This window comes from Cladophialophora psammophila, assembly GCF_000585535.1.
Source record: "Cladophialophora psammophila CBS 110553 chromosome Unknown aczJe-supercont1.34, whole genome shotgun sequence".
NCBI lineage: Eukaryota > Fungi > Ascomycota > Eurotiomycetes > Chaetothyriales > Herpotrichiellaceae > Cladophialophora > Cladophialophora psammophila.
Window position 1 is genome coordinate 1 of NW_006912955.1, and position 14,803 is coordinate 14,803.

At 35.6% G+C, this 14,803-nt stretch overlaps 2 protein-coding genes across 2 annotated transcripts; one reads left to right on the forward strand and one right to left on the reverse strand.

The window, feature by feature from the left end:
• Positions 1-10,444: 10,444 nt before the first annotated feature.
• On the forward strand, positions 10,445-10,873 carry A1O5_12439 (uncharacterized protein; the record flags this gene model as incomplete). The annotated part of the gene is made up of 1 exon (XM_007753008.1): positions 10,445-10,873. One exon carries the CDS (start codon positions 10,445-10,447, stop codon positions 10,871-10,873), a length of 429 nt encoding a protein of 142 aa, XP_007751198.1.
• A 380-nt stretch (positions 10,874-11,253) lies between these two features.
• On the reverse strand, positions 11,254-13,006 carry A1O5_12440 (MFS transporter, PHS family, inorganic phosphate transporter; the record flags this gene model as incomplete). Its single annotated transcript, XM_007753009.1, has 3 exons — positions 11,254-11,564; positions 11,611-12,383; positions 12,435-13,006. 3 exons carry the CDS (start codon positions 13,004-13,006, stop codon positions 11,254-11,256), a joined length of 1,656 nt encoding a protein of 551 aa, XP_007751199.1.
• Positions 13,007-14,803: the final 1,797 nt, after the last annotated feature.

Genomic DNA, 14,803 nt, shown 5'->3' on the forward strand with positions numbered 1-14,803 from the left:
CGTGCTCAGTCGTGATCAGCTGTGCTCAGCCTGAGCACACTGATCTACACTGAGCGTTGCTGAGCACGTCACGTGCCTCAGCCTTGTGTGTTTCCTGCTTGTGTGGCCCTCGCGGGTCGGCACACCTGCCTACCCGGTTCTCAGTCCTGGTCGCAGAAAAGGCTGTGTCTAACATTAATAAGAAAAGTAGAGATAACCTTAGTAGAAGAAACCCGATTACGGGCCCTCATAGAAGACGATCTAAGAGAAATCGTAGCGATTACCTAAATACCTAAGGAAGAGATATAAGCCCGATTAACGATAAACCGAATATTAGCTAGAGTAAAGATAAAAGTATAAGCGATCTTAAGAATCTACTAAGAACGAGAAGTTAGAATTCCTCGACTCATGAAAACCTTACCTAATATTAGTATTTAAGAACTATTTCCTTATAGAATAGTTTACATCTATTCTCTACGACTAATTTCTCATCTATATACATAACACCTCGATTATCTATAACTAAAGAAGCTAAGTATAACCGCCGTAGAAGTATAGCGAATACACGAGGAATCGATAAAACGATACGCAGTATATAACTACGAGATGTTCGATCTAAAGAATAAAAAAATAAACTATCTTCACTAATTAAAAAACTAAGACGATAATAAAATTAAAGATATCTATACCATCGGAAATATATCTCTAAAAGACGCTAACGCTAGAAAATTAGTAAAGACGGCGTACGACTAATAAAAACTAAAAAAGAAAGAAGAAACTAACGACTCGAGTTAAATATAGTTATAAGATCTAACGCTAAGCCTATATTTCTCGGAGAAATATTAGAAGATTAAAAAGTTAGTATTCTAATTAACTCTAAATACACTAAGAATCTAATATACACTAGAATAGTAGAAAAGCTATCGTAGTGAAAAGCTAAAAGATTAAGATTCGATATAATTATAGAATTCGACGACACCATTATATCCGAACTTATATATAAGTTACGATCAATACGATTAACGATCGACGAATATTAAGAAGAACTAGACCTTAATATTATAAATATAAAATACGATATAGTACTAAGTATATCTTAATTAAAATATTACAATCCGATTATTAACTAGGCAGAGACCTAGGTACGGTTTAATAATTACGACTACACCGCGAAACTCTAAAAGCCTAAGCTAAACTTAGCTTAAAAATATATTAAAAAGATTATTTAGGTGCGATTAGTACGCGTATTTACTAATATTACGACGAAATACTCATCGAAATACGAAAGACTAAAGTCTATATTTAAAAAGAAAATAGAAATCGAGACCCTATCGAAATATAAACTATAGAACTATAAAATACGACTTTAAGAAGAAAAATATCTTATATTTAGACTATTATACTCGTTGTCGAAAACTAAGTAAAAGATCTTAAGAAAGTACCTTAAAGAATATTTAGCGAAAGACTATATTAGACTATTAGAGTTAGAAGTAAAATACTCTATTCTATTCGTTCTAAAGAAAGACGGAAAGCTTCGATTATATATAGACTATCGAAAGCTAAATAACATTACTATTAAAAATATCTACCCGCTATTAAGGATTAATAAGCTCTAAGACCGGCTTAAGAGAGCGTAATACTTTATAATACTAAATATTCGAGATACGTACTATCGTATATATATAAAGAAAGACGAAGAATAAAAAATAGTCTTCAGAACTCAATACGAACTATTTAAGTACTATGTAATATTATTCGGACTCACTAACGCACTAGCGACGTTCTAAACACTTATTAACAACGCGTTAAGGAAATATTTAGATATTTTTTATATCGCTTACTTAGATAATATCTTAATTTACTTTAAGATCTACGAAGAATATATAGAATACGTTACGAAGATACTAGAGACTCTTTAGAAATACTAACTATCGGTTAAACTTAAAAAGTATAAATTTTATAAAGATAACGTTAAATTTCTAAAATATATAGTTACTAGAGAGAGACTTAAGATAAATTCCGACTATATTAAAAGCGTACTAGAATAATTAGAACTAACTACGTTAAAGGAACTATAATCGTTCCTAGAATTCGCTAATTTCTATCGAAAGTTCATACGGAACTATTCGCGAATCATCGTACTCTTAATAAATCTAACGAAGAAAGAAGTCGCGACCTTTACTCTAATAGAGAAAACTAGATAGATAATTAAGAAACTTAAGAAAGTCTTTACTAAGGCCCTAATCCTTACGATCTTCGACCCGGAGCAATAGACTTTTCTTAAAACCGACGTATTAGACGGCGCGATAGTCGTAGTCCTAATATAGAAAGAATAGAACGGAAAAATTAGATTAATTATCTATTTTTCTAGAAAAATAATAAAACTAGAGCTTCACTACGATATTTACAATAAAGAATTACTCGTAATAGTGAAAGTACTAAGACACTAGAGAGTATATTTAAAAGAACTAAAATATCTAGTAAAAATCTATTTAGATTATAAAAATCTCCTTTATTAGAATATAACTAAAGTACTTAATAGAAGATAAGTACGATAAGCGAAAACTATAGCCCCGTATAATTTTAAGATCTACTACGTTAAAGATAAAGAAAACGATAGAGTAGATACTCTAAGCCGACGGCTAAATTATGTAAAAGACATTCGGCTAACTTCAATGTTTCTTCTACGAACGAAAGAAGACTATATAATCTACGTGCAACTAATATTAATAATAGTAAATATTAAAGATTCGATCGAACGAGATAACTACGAATACGAACTAAAAACTAACATTAAAGAATATTATTTCGTAGACCGAGTATATAATAAAGTCGTACGACTTAAAGTAATGAAACACTACTACAACGACCCACTAATGAAATATCTAGGAGCCGATAAGATAATTAAGCTCATTACTAAGCACCACGACCCCTAGAAATATATAAGAAAAGATATTTAGAAATTTATTAATCGATACGAAATATATATATAAATGAAATATATAAGATATAGATCTTACGGACTACTATAGCTCTTATAGACTTTAGAAGAAGTATAGACGTCGATTATATTCAACTTTATTACGAAACTACTAAAGTTTAAAGAATCCCTTACGGAAGTGACTTATAATAGTATACTTATAGTATATAATAGATTAATAAAGTTCTTTTACTTTAGACTATACTTAGAGAAGTTAACGATAGAAGAATTTATCTACGAATTTCTACGAACTATATTTACTAATTACGAAATACTAAAAGAAATCATTATAGATAAAGATAAGCTCTTTATATCTAAGTTTTAAAAAGTACTAATGAAACTACTAACTACGAAGTATAAGCTATTTATATCGTTTTATTTATAGATCGATAAATAAATAGAAAAAACTAATTAAATATTAGAATAATACTTACGAATATATATAGATTATAGTTAAACTAATTAAATACAACTATTATTAGTAGTATAATTCTACTTTAATAATTATAAATTAGTAATAAGAATAAGTTTATTCTTTACGAATTACGAATTCTATTTACGACTCGAGGAGACGATAAATAAAAGCTCGAACCCTAGAGCTCTAAGTATAGCTTTTATCATAAGAGAACTTTACGACTAACTTAAATTAAATCTAGAATTCCTCGTAGAAAGAATAGTAAAATACGTAAATAAGAAACGAATCGAGAAACCGCTCCTAGAGAAGAGAAACTCCGTTTATCTTTTACGAAAAAATATTAAAATAAAACGACTAAGTGAAAAACTAAACTATATAAAGCTAGAACTATTTAAGATTAAAGATAAGCTTAGAGAAGTTATATATCGACTAGAACTATCGAAAGATATACGTATATATAATATATTCTATAAAGTACTTCTTAAACTAGTACTAAAGAACGTTAAACTAGTTAAGACACTACCGCTAAATAAAGAATTAATATTAGAGAAATATAATATTAAGAAAATCCTTAAAAGACGCGTTATACGTAATATCCCTTAGTATCTAATTAAATAGTTAGAGTACGACGAGTATAAAAATAGCTAAGAGCCGGAAGCTAATCTTTCGAAGAAACTTCTAAAGAAAATAAAGAAGAATTATTCTAGATAGTTTTTAACGTTAGTAGGGCGTCTAGCTACTCATCGTTAAAAGTAAACTCGTACTGAGCTATCGGCGGCTCGGGTTTATTAGAAGTATAGCCCTTCTTCTAATTAAGAGCGTCTAACACCTAAGACTACCGAATTACTATATCGCTTTAAGTACGGATATACTCCTTAATCTACCGCTAATAGCTCACTAACCGACGCTCTAGTTCGATAGATTTACTCGCGAACTTAGCGGCTTCTGCTCATATTTAAGCTATTCGCTAAGCTAACCGTTAAGTCCGTTTAGTTATCTCTTTACGTACCTTTCGGTAGTGATTCTTTAACTCTTTCTTCTTCTTCTTCTAGAACTAGAATTTATTCTCGAAGTATTAACTATTATATTTTATATTTTTCCGAGTATACTCGTTATAATAGAAATTATCTTTTAGAAGAAAGTAGAAAGATAACGACTTACTATAATTCGAGTAAGAAGCTATAGTACGAGAATCTAAGCGTTTTATTTTCTCGGCGAGAAGGCGACGTTCGGAAGCGCGTTAACGGAAGAAAACTTTTCGAAGACTAGAAGAGAGAAGAGAAGAGAAGAAAGAAGATATCTTTAGACCTAGACGAATTTAAGTTAAGCGGCGTTCCGCTTTTATATCATCGCTAAGATAAATCCTTAGAATAAGAATCTAACCGAAGGGGGAATAGTGTTAGATATAGCCTTAGAAGAGACCGATCACGGACTACGAAGGCGCGGCTTAAGATACTCATTAGATAGATGAAAGAATTCATAAGGAAATATAGCTAAACTACGTGATATACTTTATTAGCTCTATCGGCTCTGTGAGCTCTGCTAGTAGAGCGCGTAGAGCGCATAGAGCGCATAGAGTAAGAGCATTATATATACCCTCGTTTTCTCCTTAGATAGCTTATACTCTCTTCGTAGCTAACTTATATTAACTATTAGACTTATAGTTCTTAGTGATAAGTGACTTCTTATATCTTACGTTCTTTCCAATTAGTTTATACTATTAGAATTATTACTAAAAACCCTAACCTAGTTAGGCCCCGGTAGAAACCTTAATAGCGTAGCACCCCTTAGTATCTAATTAAATAGTTAGAGTACGATAAATACGAGAACAGCTAAGAACTAGAAACTAACCTTTCGAGGGAACTTCTAAAGAAAGTAAGAAAGGATTACTCTAAGTAATTCCCAACGCTAATAAAGCGTTCAGCTACCCATCGTCGAAAGTAAATTCGCCACGAACTAGCGATGACTTAGATTCATCCGGCGTATACCCCTCCTCCTCGTTAAGACGATTCAACACTATATAAGCCTAGACTATTATGTCACTCTAAGCTTAGGTTAGCTTATTTAGCTAACGTTCTATTTAGTTTAGGCGAGACTACTCTTACAGTAACTCTAGGAACTATTGTTATACTAAACGAGCCATCTCCCCCGTATATCACTAAGCTCACTGAGCTATACGGGCTTAAGTCTCTTACATCTTATTCCGTAACTCTAATCTTTTCCGTTCAATACTCTAGTACTCTAACTTAGAGTACTAACCATCGTATTTTATATTCTTTTTTAGATACTCGGAATAGCGGGAGACTCTATGTTTCATTATATAGACCGAGTTAGAGCGAGTGTAATTCGAATAAGATGCTATAGCGCGATAACCAGTGAATCGAACGTTACGAGACTAACGAAGACGTTCAAAGAAACGATCGCGGCTACGGGAAAGAAGCTTAGAAACTATAGCTAAAGAAAGAGAAAGAGAAGAAGAAGATATCTTCGGACCTAAATGAATTTAAGTTAGATAGTATTCCGCTTTTATATTATCGCCAAGATAAATCCTTAGAATAAGAATCTAACCGGAGGAAGGATAGTGTTAGACACAGCCTTAAAAGGGACCGGCCGAGGGCTGCACGGGCGCGGCTCTCTACACTCATTAGCCAAATGGAAGGGTCTGCAAGAGAGCAAGGCTAAGTCACGTAATATGCCCTACTAGCCCTATTAGCTCTGCTGACCCTATTGGGGCAGAGCGCACAGAGCGCACAGAGCGCACAGAGTATAAGCATTATATATACCCTCGTTTCCCCCCCTAGATAGCTTACACTCTCTTCGTAGCTAACTCATATTAACTATTGGACTTATAGTTCTTAGTGACAAGTGACTTCTCATACCTTGCGTTCTTCCCAACCAGTTCATACTATTAGGATTGTTACTAGGAACCCTAACCCAGTTAGGCCCCGGTAGGAACCTTAACATATTATTAAATTCGTTTACACTAACGTCCTTAAATTAATAGTAGTAAGTAGCGATTCGGAGATAAGATATCATTAATATTAGTCTATAAGTAATCTAAGCTCCCTTATAAAGACTTAATATAATAATCGAAACGTAACTTATTTATAGTTTTAGAGATATTACTCTTAGTACGGCTATAGTATTAAATATTTAGATATCGTATCCTCGTTATTTCTTAATTTAAAAACCACTACGAGAAATACTAGTATTATATCGTAAAGAAGGAATCGACGTAATCGAATAGATTAAATAAGCCATTTAAATAGTTAAAAGAATATAATAGTTAAGTGAAAAGTTTATATTAAAAATCGCTAATTATATTAAAGACGATTTAGAATTAGAGATAGTATTTAAAAATAAAGTAATTAAGAATAAGAAAACTAAAAGATTTTAAGTATTAATTAAAGAAGCGATTAATAATCGAAATAAGTATAATAAAATTAAAAGAAGATTTATTAAAGATATTAATTATATTAAAAGTTAAAATATAGCTTTATTTTTAAAGAATACAAGCGGTAGAAATACGATTAGCCGAAAGTTTAGATAATAAATAATTAAAGATTTTTAGAAAGATATTATAATATAGTAGCTAAGTAATATAGCGTATATACTAAAGAAGCTCTAATATATAAGAATAGCGCCTAAGCTACGGGATAAAATATTTATAAATGTATTACGTCGAATTAATTATTAAATAATAAAGCGACTAGCCGGTTTTACGGATATAAAGTTTTCTTAGTTAGTATCGTAACGAATCGATATCTTTACGATATAGTCGAATCTAGATAATTTTAGAAACGCTATAAATAATTATAGATATCTATAAGTTATAGCTACGCGTTTAGAATATTATCTTTAGTTAAAGAATAGATTACACTAGCTAAATAGTATAGAGCCATTAAATATATATAATTTAATTCTCATCGAGAATCTTCTAGAGATACCGATTAGCTAAATTAGTTAGATCGAATAAAATCTTATTATAAGAAAGAAACTAATTATAAAACCACTTACTAAGAAATTTATAGAGAAGAGATTTAGTAAGATATTAGCGAAAGACGAGATCGAGAATTAATTAAAGAACTCTTAAGAATAAGCGATAAAATCTTCGTCTTTATCGACCGTATCTAAGAAATAACTAAAAGAAGAGTAGAGATATTAAAAGCGAAATATTTTAAATTACTTTAAGAATAAGTTTATAATGAAAAAGCTTACTAAAATTAAAGAAAGAGAAGTCGTAATTAAGAAAGCGACTAAAAAGTAATTAGAAATTCGAAATAAATATATTAAAATAGTAATTTAGTCTAGAAAGAGATCGCGATTAATATCGTTAGTTCTAAGAATATCTTTAGAGATAGAAGTAAGAGCTTCTAAGCGAATACACTTCTCGTTTACTAAATAAGCGTTTATAGAAGCTAAAGAAATTATTACTAATAGTAAATATCTTCGTAGAGAGTTTTAAGAGTTATCTTCGCTCTTTAATACGAGACTATATAAATAAAATTTATTAAGAAATTCTTTTAATATAGAAAGATTAATATAGAAGATTATTATAAACTAATCTAAGAGAGTTAGATATAATATAGATAAAGATACTTTAACGAAACGATAAGCGAATAAAGTAATTTAGTACGGATTTAAAGCTATTATATAAGTATTCTAAAGATTAATCGAGATATTATCGATTAATATTAGTTTAAGATAATCTCTTTAGTATTACACTACTCTTAAAGTAATTTAAATTATAAAAAGAGTAAAGACTAAAAAAGAGACGTTAGAAATTTAGTGAATTCGAGACGCTTTAAAGAAATTTAAAGAGTATAGTCGTAGAGTAAAGAAATATCTTCGCGGCGAAAATTACTACTTAAAAGAGTATATAATCGATAAGAAAAAATTAAAATACCTTTTACTTAGTGCGAATTATAACGATTAGTTATCTATAGATTACGTTATTAAAGATATCGCGGTCTATCGAAAGTACTAAGTAAAAGACGAATGAAATATAATCTATCTATATAACGTTCGAGAAATATTTACGTTTATAATCTAGCCGCGATCGTAGCGATAAGATAAGTTTATATAGAAGAAGCTAATTCTCTATCGAGAGATTAACTATTAGTGATTAATATACGTCGATCTCGATTCTCGAATCGTTTACGTTATAGATTCGATTAGAAAGCGCATAATAAAAGACTTAATAATTTCGATTATTTTAGAGTATCTTAACTCTTAAGTTCGAGTAAAGCTCAAAGACGATAGATAATTTATATTTTAGAATATTAATATTAATAAATAACTAAATAACTATAATTACAAAATATTTATTATTTTTTAAGCTAAAGCTCTTATAGAAAACGGTATTAAAGCTATTAAAGAAGTTAAAATCGATACTTTCTATTAAGTTTAACTTATTTAAAATATTCATTAAACTATTATTAAAAATAAAAAGATATTATTATTATAATTATCTCGCGTAAAAACTAGTAAGTAGTAACTATTAAAGTCTATTATAATAGCTACTCTAAATAAAAGTATTATTAATCTTATTAACTAAGAGAATACAAACTAAATATTATAAACTTATATCGATTTATATAGCGAAGAGAGAATAGATTTAGAATATAATAGTAATAACTCTTAGAATAGAATTCTAACGCGAAGAGTAAACTCTCTCTTTTCTCGCGTTACTTAGTTAGTTAAGAAAGGATTTTAAGAGCGAATCTTAGAATTACCGAGTAATATTAGTATAGAAATAGACTCGACTCTAAGATAGAGTAGTTATTAAAGCGAAATATTAAGAGCGTCTTCGGTGTCCTTATATAGACCGAGTAGATTTATTATATTTACTAGTAATATTTTAGTTCGTATTCTAAATCTAATAAGAGAGAAGAATCTACCTCTATTACGAGCTTCTTCTTATAGTACTGCGAATCTACTTTCTAAGTAATAATAGAGTTAGATAATTCTTAAGTATACTATATACTATCGAACGAGGTCATTCTATAAATAGAAGAGAGAGAGATATAATAAGGTAAGGTAACTATACTATGATGGGCCGTACTGAGCTAGTAAAGCGGTAGTAGAGAGAAAAAGTTATTTAGTTATATATTAAATCTAAATAGGCTAGTAGAAGAAGGTATAGAATAGTTTATAGTGCTGACAGTGAGCCATTTATTAAAGATTAAGTAGAGCATTATAAATTCCATGGTTTTTAGCGCCGTCTATCTAATTCCTAAGTGTTTTTTATCAGTTCTATCCTATTCGTCGATGCTCCCGCTATGCTAGGTGTTTGTAGCCCTAGCCGCTGCCTCTCTGGGTAATATTAGTGGTGTTGTCTTGTCAGTATCAACCAGAAACGCGTTCTCGATTCCCGATCTGCTGGATAGGCCTCTGTGCGTTGTTACACGTGCACGCCAAACTCTGAAGTGCTCTATTACAATATAATTATACTAGTCGTTTAAACTAATACTAACTAAGATTATACTATACTAGAATATATATAAAATATAAGCTTTCGAACTAAATCTTAAATTATTAGCTTAATAGCGTTAATATTCACTAAGTTAAAGAGTTAGCGAGTTATTCGCTTTTAGCGTAAACCTTATTTCTAAAATAGAAAAGATCTTTTTAAATTTAATAATATTACGTAATAAGTATATTATAAAAGTTACTAAAAATAGATAGTCTATAAGAGCTCATAGCCTAGATATAAGAGCTATAAGCGACGGTGAGCTCCCTGGGGCCCCTGGGTGTATAAGAATGCTGTGAGTCGCGGGAAAAATTGCTGATGAGGGCTACGATGGGAGAAATATAGAAGGACTGTGAGCACCGCTAAACCTGCTGTTATCTTCAGCGATAGGAGCTTACAAGGGTTCATTAACAGTTAGGTGTCCATCAAAATTGATCATTCACGCCTAAGAGCGGATCCTAAGCGACTGAGGGCTATGGTCCACGAAAATTAAAGCCTACATTGTCCTTGGGATGCGTGCGAACACCTTCATTTCATGCGACCTTTTCCGAAATTGCCAGGTCAAATAAATGGCTCGACTAGACGGAATGATGAAGTCATGCCACTGCCTTCCATCAAGCATGCTATAGGATCCTGGTATGTACGGAAGATACCTTTCTCATTTCCAGATGTGGATTCTGGTAAGCTCGGCTTGAATTCCGGCGCGCAAAGTTCGGACCAGCAATCCTGGCACATTTCCACATCTGTGACCCTGCTGGCAGACATTCCAATCATCGCGAGAGCACCAATCGACATCCCTCCGACTTTCGGCAGCGCCGTCGCCCCACGACAATACAGTCTAGTTCTCTGGGCCAAAATATCAGGCGCGAAGGTGAAAGACTTTAGGCTTGAGGTGCCCCTACAGATCGTGTATGACATGGAGAAAGGTCGGGACAAGTACAACTCTTACATGGCCAAATTGCTTCCCGGCCGTCGTGATTCGTCCATCCAACATTCTTCTCACGAAGTAAGTGAACTTTGGATCTAAGGATTCGGAGGGTCCGCATGGTCAATTTCTGATGCAAAGCAGCAGATTTCTTACGATATAATTCCGAGCTACGCGCAGGAACTTACCTTTCTCGGGTTAATCGACGCCCGATCGCGGTGATGAATTTGGCTACCAAGAAAGCCGGCCTCCACAGGGGGTTGATGAAAGAAGCGCTTACGATTATGCGCGGAACTATGGGCAGAACGACGCTAGGGAAGCGGCGTCCAGGTTGAGGCGTCTATAAACCTAGCTAAAATATCTTTTCTCTGTCTCTGCTAATGAAGGTATCTGCAATCATAAGCAAGCCGTTTATGGGCAGAACTTGGGCAAGCTTGATCCAGAAACTGCAGTTGCGCGGTTGTTGTCTTTACTCGCCGTTCTCATTTATCCTTCGTGATGATCGCTTCCTCAGTTTGTGAAACATCAATGCTCTCACTATCACCATGGTATTTTTCTGCCAGTTCTTCCAAAGTCTGACGCTTTGTCTCTGGAATTAGCAAGGTAGTGAAGATTCCACAAAGCATAAAGAGGGCGAAAATTTCCATGACATGATTCAACCACTTATTCGTGCCAGTCTTGTTCCTTAGGGGCCCAATTAAAGCCTGAGCGAGGACAGCACCGACCTTTCCCGCAGCGGCCGAGATACCATGCGCCGTGGACCGGAACCGTGTGGGATACACTTCGCCAGGGACTAGGAAAGTTAGCACTAAGCAATGAGATTTCTCTAATGGCCTCACCAATAAATGTTGTGGAATTCGCTCCAAAGTTGGAAAAGAATTGGCAAAGGACGTACAACCCCAGGAGCGTATGTGCCGACAACGAATGGTAGCCAAATCCGATCACACAGAACAATATTGTGAGGATGATGAAGCTCGCCATCTGAATGGGTTTGCGGCCAACTGTGTCGATAAGCGCAACCGACACCCAATATCCTGGGATGTTGCCGGCGACTGCCAGGATTAGATTGCCGACGGCCGTATTGTATAAGTTATCGTAGACGTTTTGGGAGCTGGCATACCCAATTGCACCAAGAATGGCGGAATTGTTTAAGCCTAGACCCCAGAAGGCAACGTCAATGAAGAACCATGATCCAGCCGTTCCAAGTAAAATCTTTCCATGCCGCCATTGCCGAAAATGTGAGAAGAATTCAGACCATGTTGCCTTTGGCGATTCGTTCCTTCTGCGAGTCTCCGCGACGTAGGTATGGCCTTCCTCCACTTTTCCCTGTCGCTTACCTCGAAGATATGCCTGAACATCAGCTCGCGCCTTTTCCACGTCTAAGGTGATATCTGAGGTATACCGTGGTGTTTCTGGGATTGTCAAGCGGAAGTACACTGCTAAAAGAGCTGGGACCGTGCCGAATGCAACAATACTGCGCCACATCTTATCGGCAGCGAGCTGGCATCGCTCATCGCACTGCGCCGCTGTGGCAGCTGGTAACAAGGCGTCCTTCGAGGCGACGACGCAAACAAAGGAGACCAACCCTGCCGCTAGGTTGCCAAACCCCTGCCTACCGCATCCAGTTAGTTCACTTCTCCTCCATAGCGATTGGAGTCCTCACATTGCAAACACCGCGTTCATTAACGCTCCACGCCATTTTACCGTTGCAAATTCAGAGGTGATCACAGATGAAAGAGGATAGTCACCTCCGACCCCAACACCCATAATAACCCTCCAGAATATCAACGGCCCTAAGAAGGAAACAGCAGGACCTTGGCCCGTTATTGTTTGACCGAATGTCCCAACCAACATAATGATCAATTCGAGACCGTACATTCTCTTCCTTCCCAACTTATCTGCGAGCCATCCAAAGATGACTTGACCAATTACTGCTCCTGCCGTTGTGGAAAGCTTGATGGAAGTATCCGCAGATGTGGGAATTTTGTGGCCTGAAAAATAGACCAATCCGATGATTGAAGTTATGAAGTTTGCGCTGAAAAGGTCATAGGCATCTGTAAAGAAGCCGGTGCCAGCCACAAGGACAGCTCGCAGATGGGAAAGGCCGACAGGTGCACTGTCTATCTCAGCCAACGACTTACGTCTCTGCTCGTAGACGCTTAACCCGAAAGCAGGAGAAATGTTGGGGGAGGTATTGAAGACTACTTCCTCAGGAGAGAGATTATGTGAACCCATGTTGAAGAATTGTTCTTGCTTTCACCGAAAACCTTGGAAATCTGGAAACAGGGGCATTTCAAGGTCGATGGTCAGATGCTAATATATATACTCGACATCAGCTAGAACGAGAAAATTTTGCTGAAGTGTCTCATTCAGTCTATGCCAATGGTATATGCACGTGGGTACAACCATAGACATCCATTTGTGTATTGATGTTGGCGGTCAAGGAGAAGCAAGTTCATCTCTGGGGATGGTTAACGCGTCTTTGGTGCATGTGACAGAAGTGTTCATTGCATGTAACGTAGGCACTAATTGAAGGATCAATCGGGACGAAAATGAACCATGCATTACCAACCCACTTATATTTGTGCTAAGCCGGTGGATGCTAATCTTATGGATGATCCTAATCATCACTTCCGCGCCTTGTAGCTATACCACAGAGAAATAAATATGTTTGGGAAGCAGAGCAGAGAGCCTCAGATTAGCAAGTATGGTGTCAGCCAGAAGACAACTATCTATTCCATTCCTTACTGACGCTGCGGTTTCATTCAGTGACTGATTGCCTTCCGCACATCTCATGAGCCTCAACAAGGAAACCGGTCACGCAGAACATTCCATCAAGCACACAAAAGCTTCAACTAGGTTCTTGGCGCCTTAGCCTGGTGGAGCTTCTCGCAGGTTCGCCGGAGACAGAAACCAATAAACAGCGAACACTTATAAAGGTATCTAACCCGAGTTGTATTTAGCGCAAAGCTCTGGAGAAAAATTTAGGGGCTAAGAGGCCTGTCCTCGCTTGACGTCGATTGTAGAAAGACATAAGTAATGACAGACTAGCAATAACCACATCGTGGCACCGGGCTCGTTGCACCGGAGCCCAGCCCACGATTTGTCATTGCTAGCAGTTGATTTGCTCCCTAAAGCAGCTCCTTTCTCTCGCCAGGTCGAAGACATGTCACTGGTTAGATAGGGACCACCTCCCAATGGCCCTTTTGTCTGATACGACACAGCTCGCTTTTGAACAGCGAGTCAGCATGTCTTCACAGCCAGGGTCGATTAGATGGAGGCGCTGACTGACCATTAACCATCGCAATCCGAATAGAATCCTTCGACACTGTGCTGTCCTCGCCTCCGATTGGTCTTAGTTACGTACGTGAGGATTCCACCTTTTAGGCAGAATTCCCCTTGAATTCTCCTGCCTTACAGACTCGTCAATTTTGCTATTTGACCATACGAAAGATTGCATAATGTGACCACAAAAAGACCCTACCATCATCGCATCTCTAGGATCAACATGCGTGTGAAATAAGTTATAGTCCTCTTCACTGGTCATTTCCTCTTAATATGAACAACACGAGAACGAAGGCTTTGCCTGCACTGGATGAGCCGAACCTAGCACCTCGATCTTCGATTACAGTGAACAGCCCCATCTTCTTCGATCCTAGGGGCTCTGAAAAGACAGCAAACATTAATGTTTAGAGCTCCTACGGTAGCTTGGTAAGGAAGTGAAACCTCTTAGCGACTTAGGGAGGCTAATGCTGGGACATTAATTAACAAAGGATACACTCTTAGGTCAACGCTTAGCCACGAAATTCATTCTGTAACGGGCTATCGAACGTCGTTTATTAAGTCGCACAGCGAAATCTCCTCTCTGAAGTTACCTAACGATAATGTACTTACTTTTTATAGCGCCATATTAAGGCTACTACCGTATTATCTAATAAAGTTACACTTAGTAATAGATTCTTTATAAATATAGATCTAAGAAAACCTAAGATATAAGTAGTCGTATTACTAAGAATAAGATAATTTAGTAAA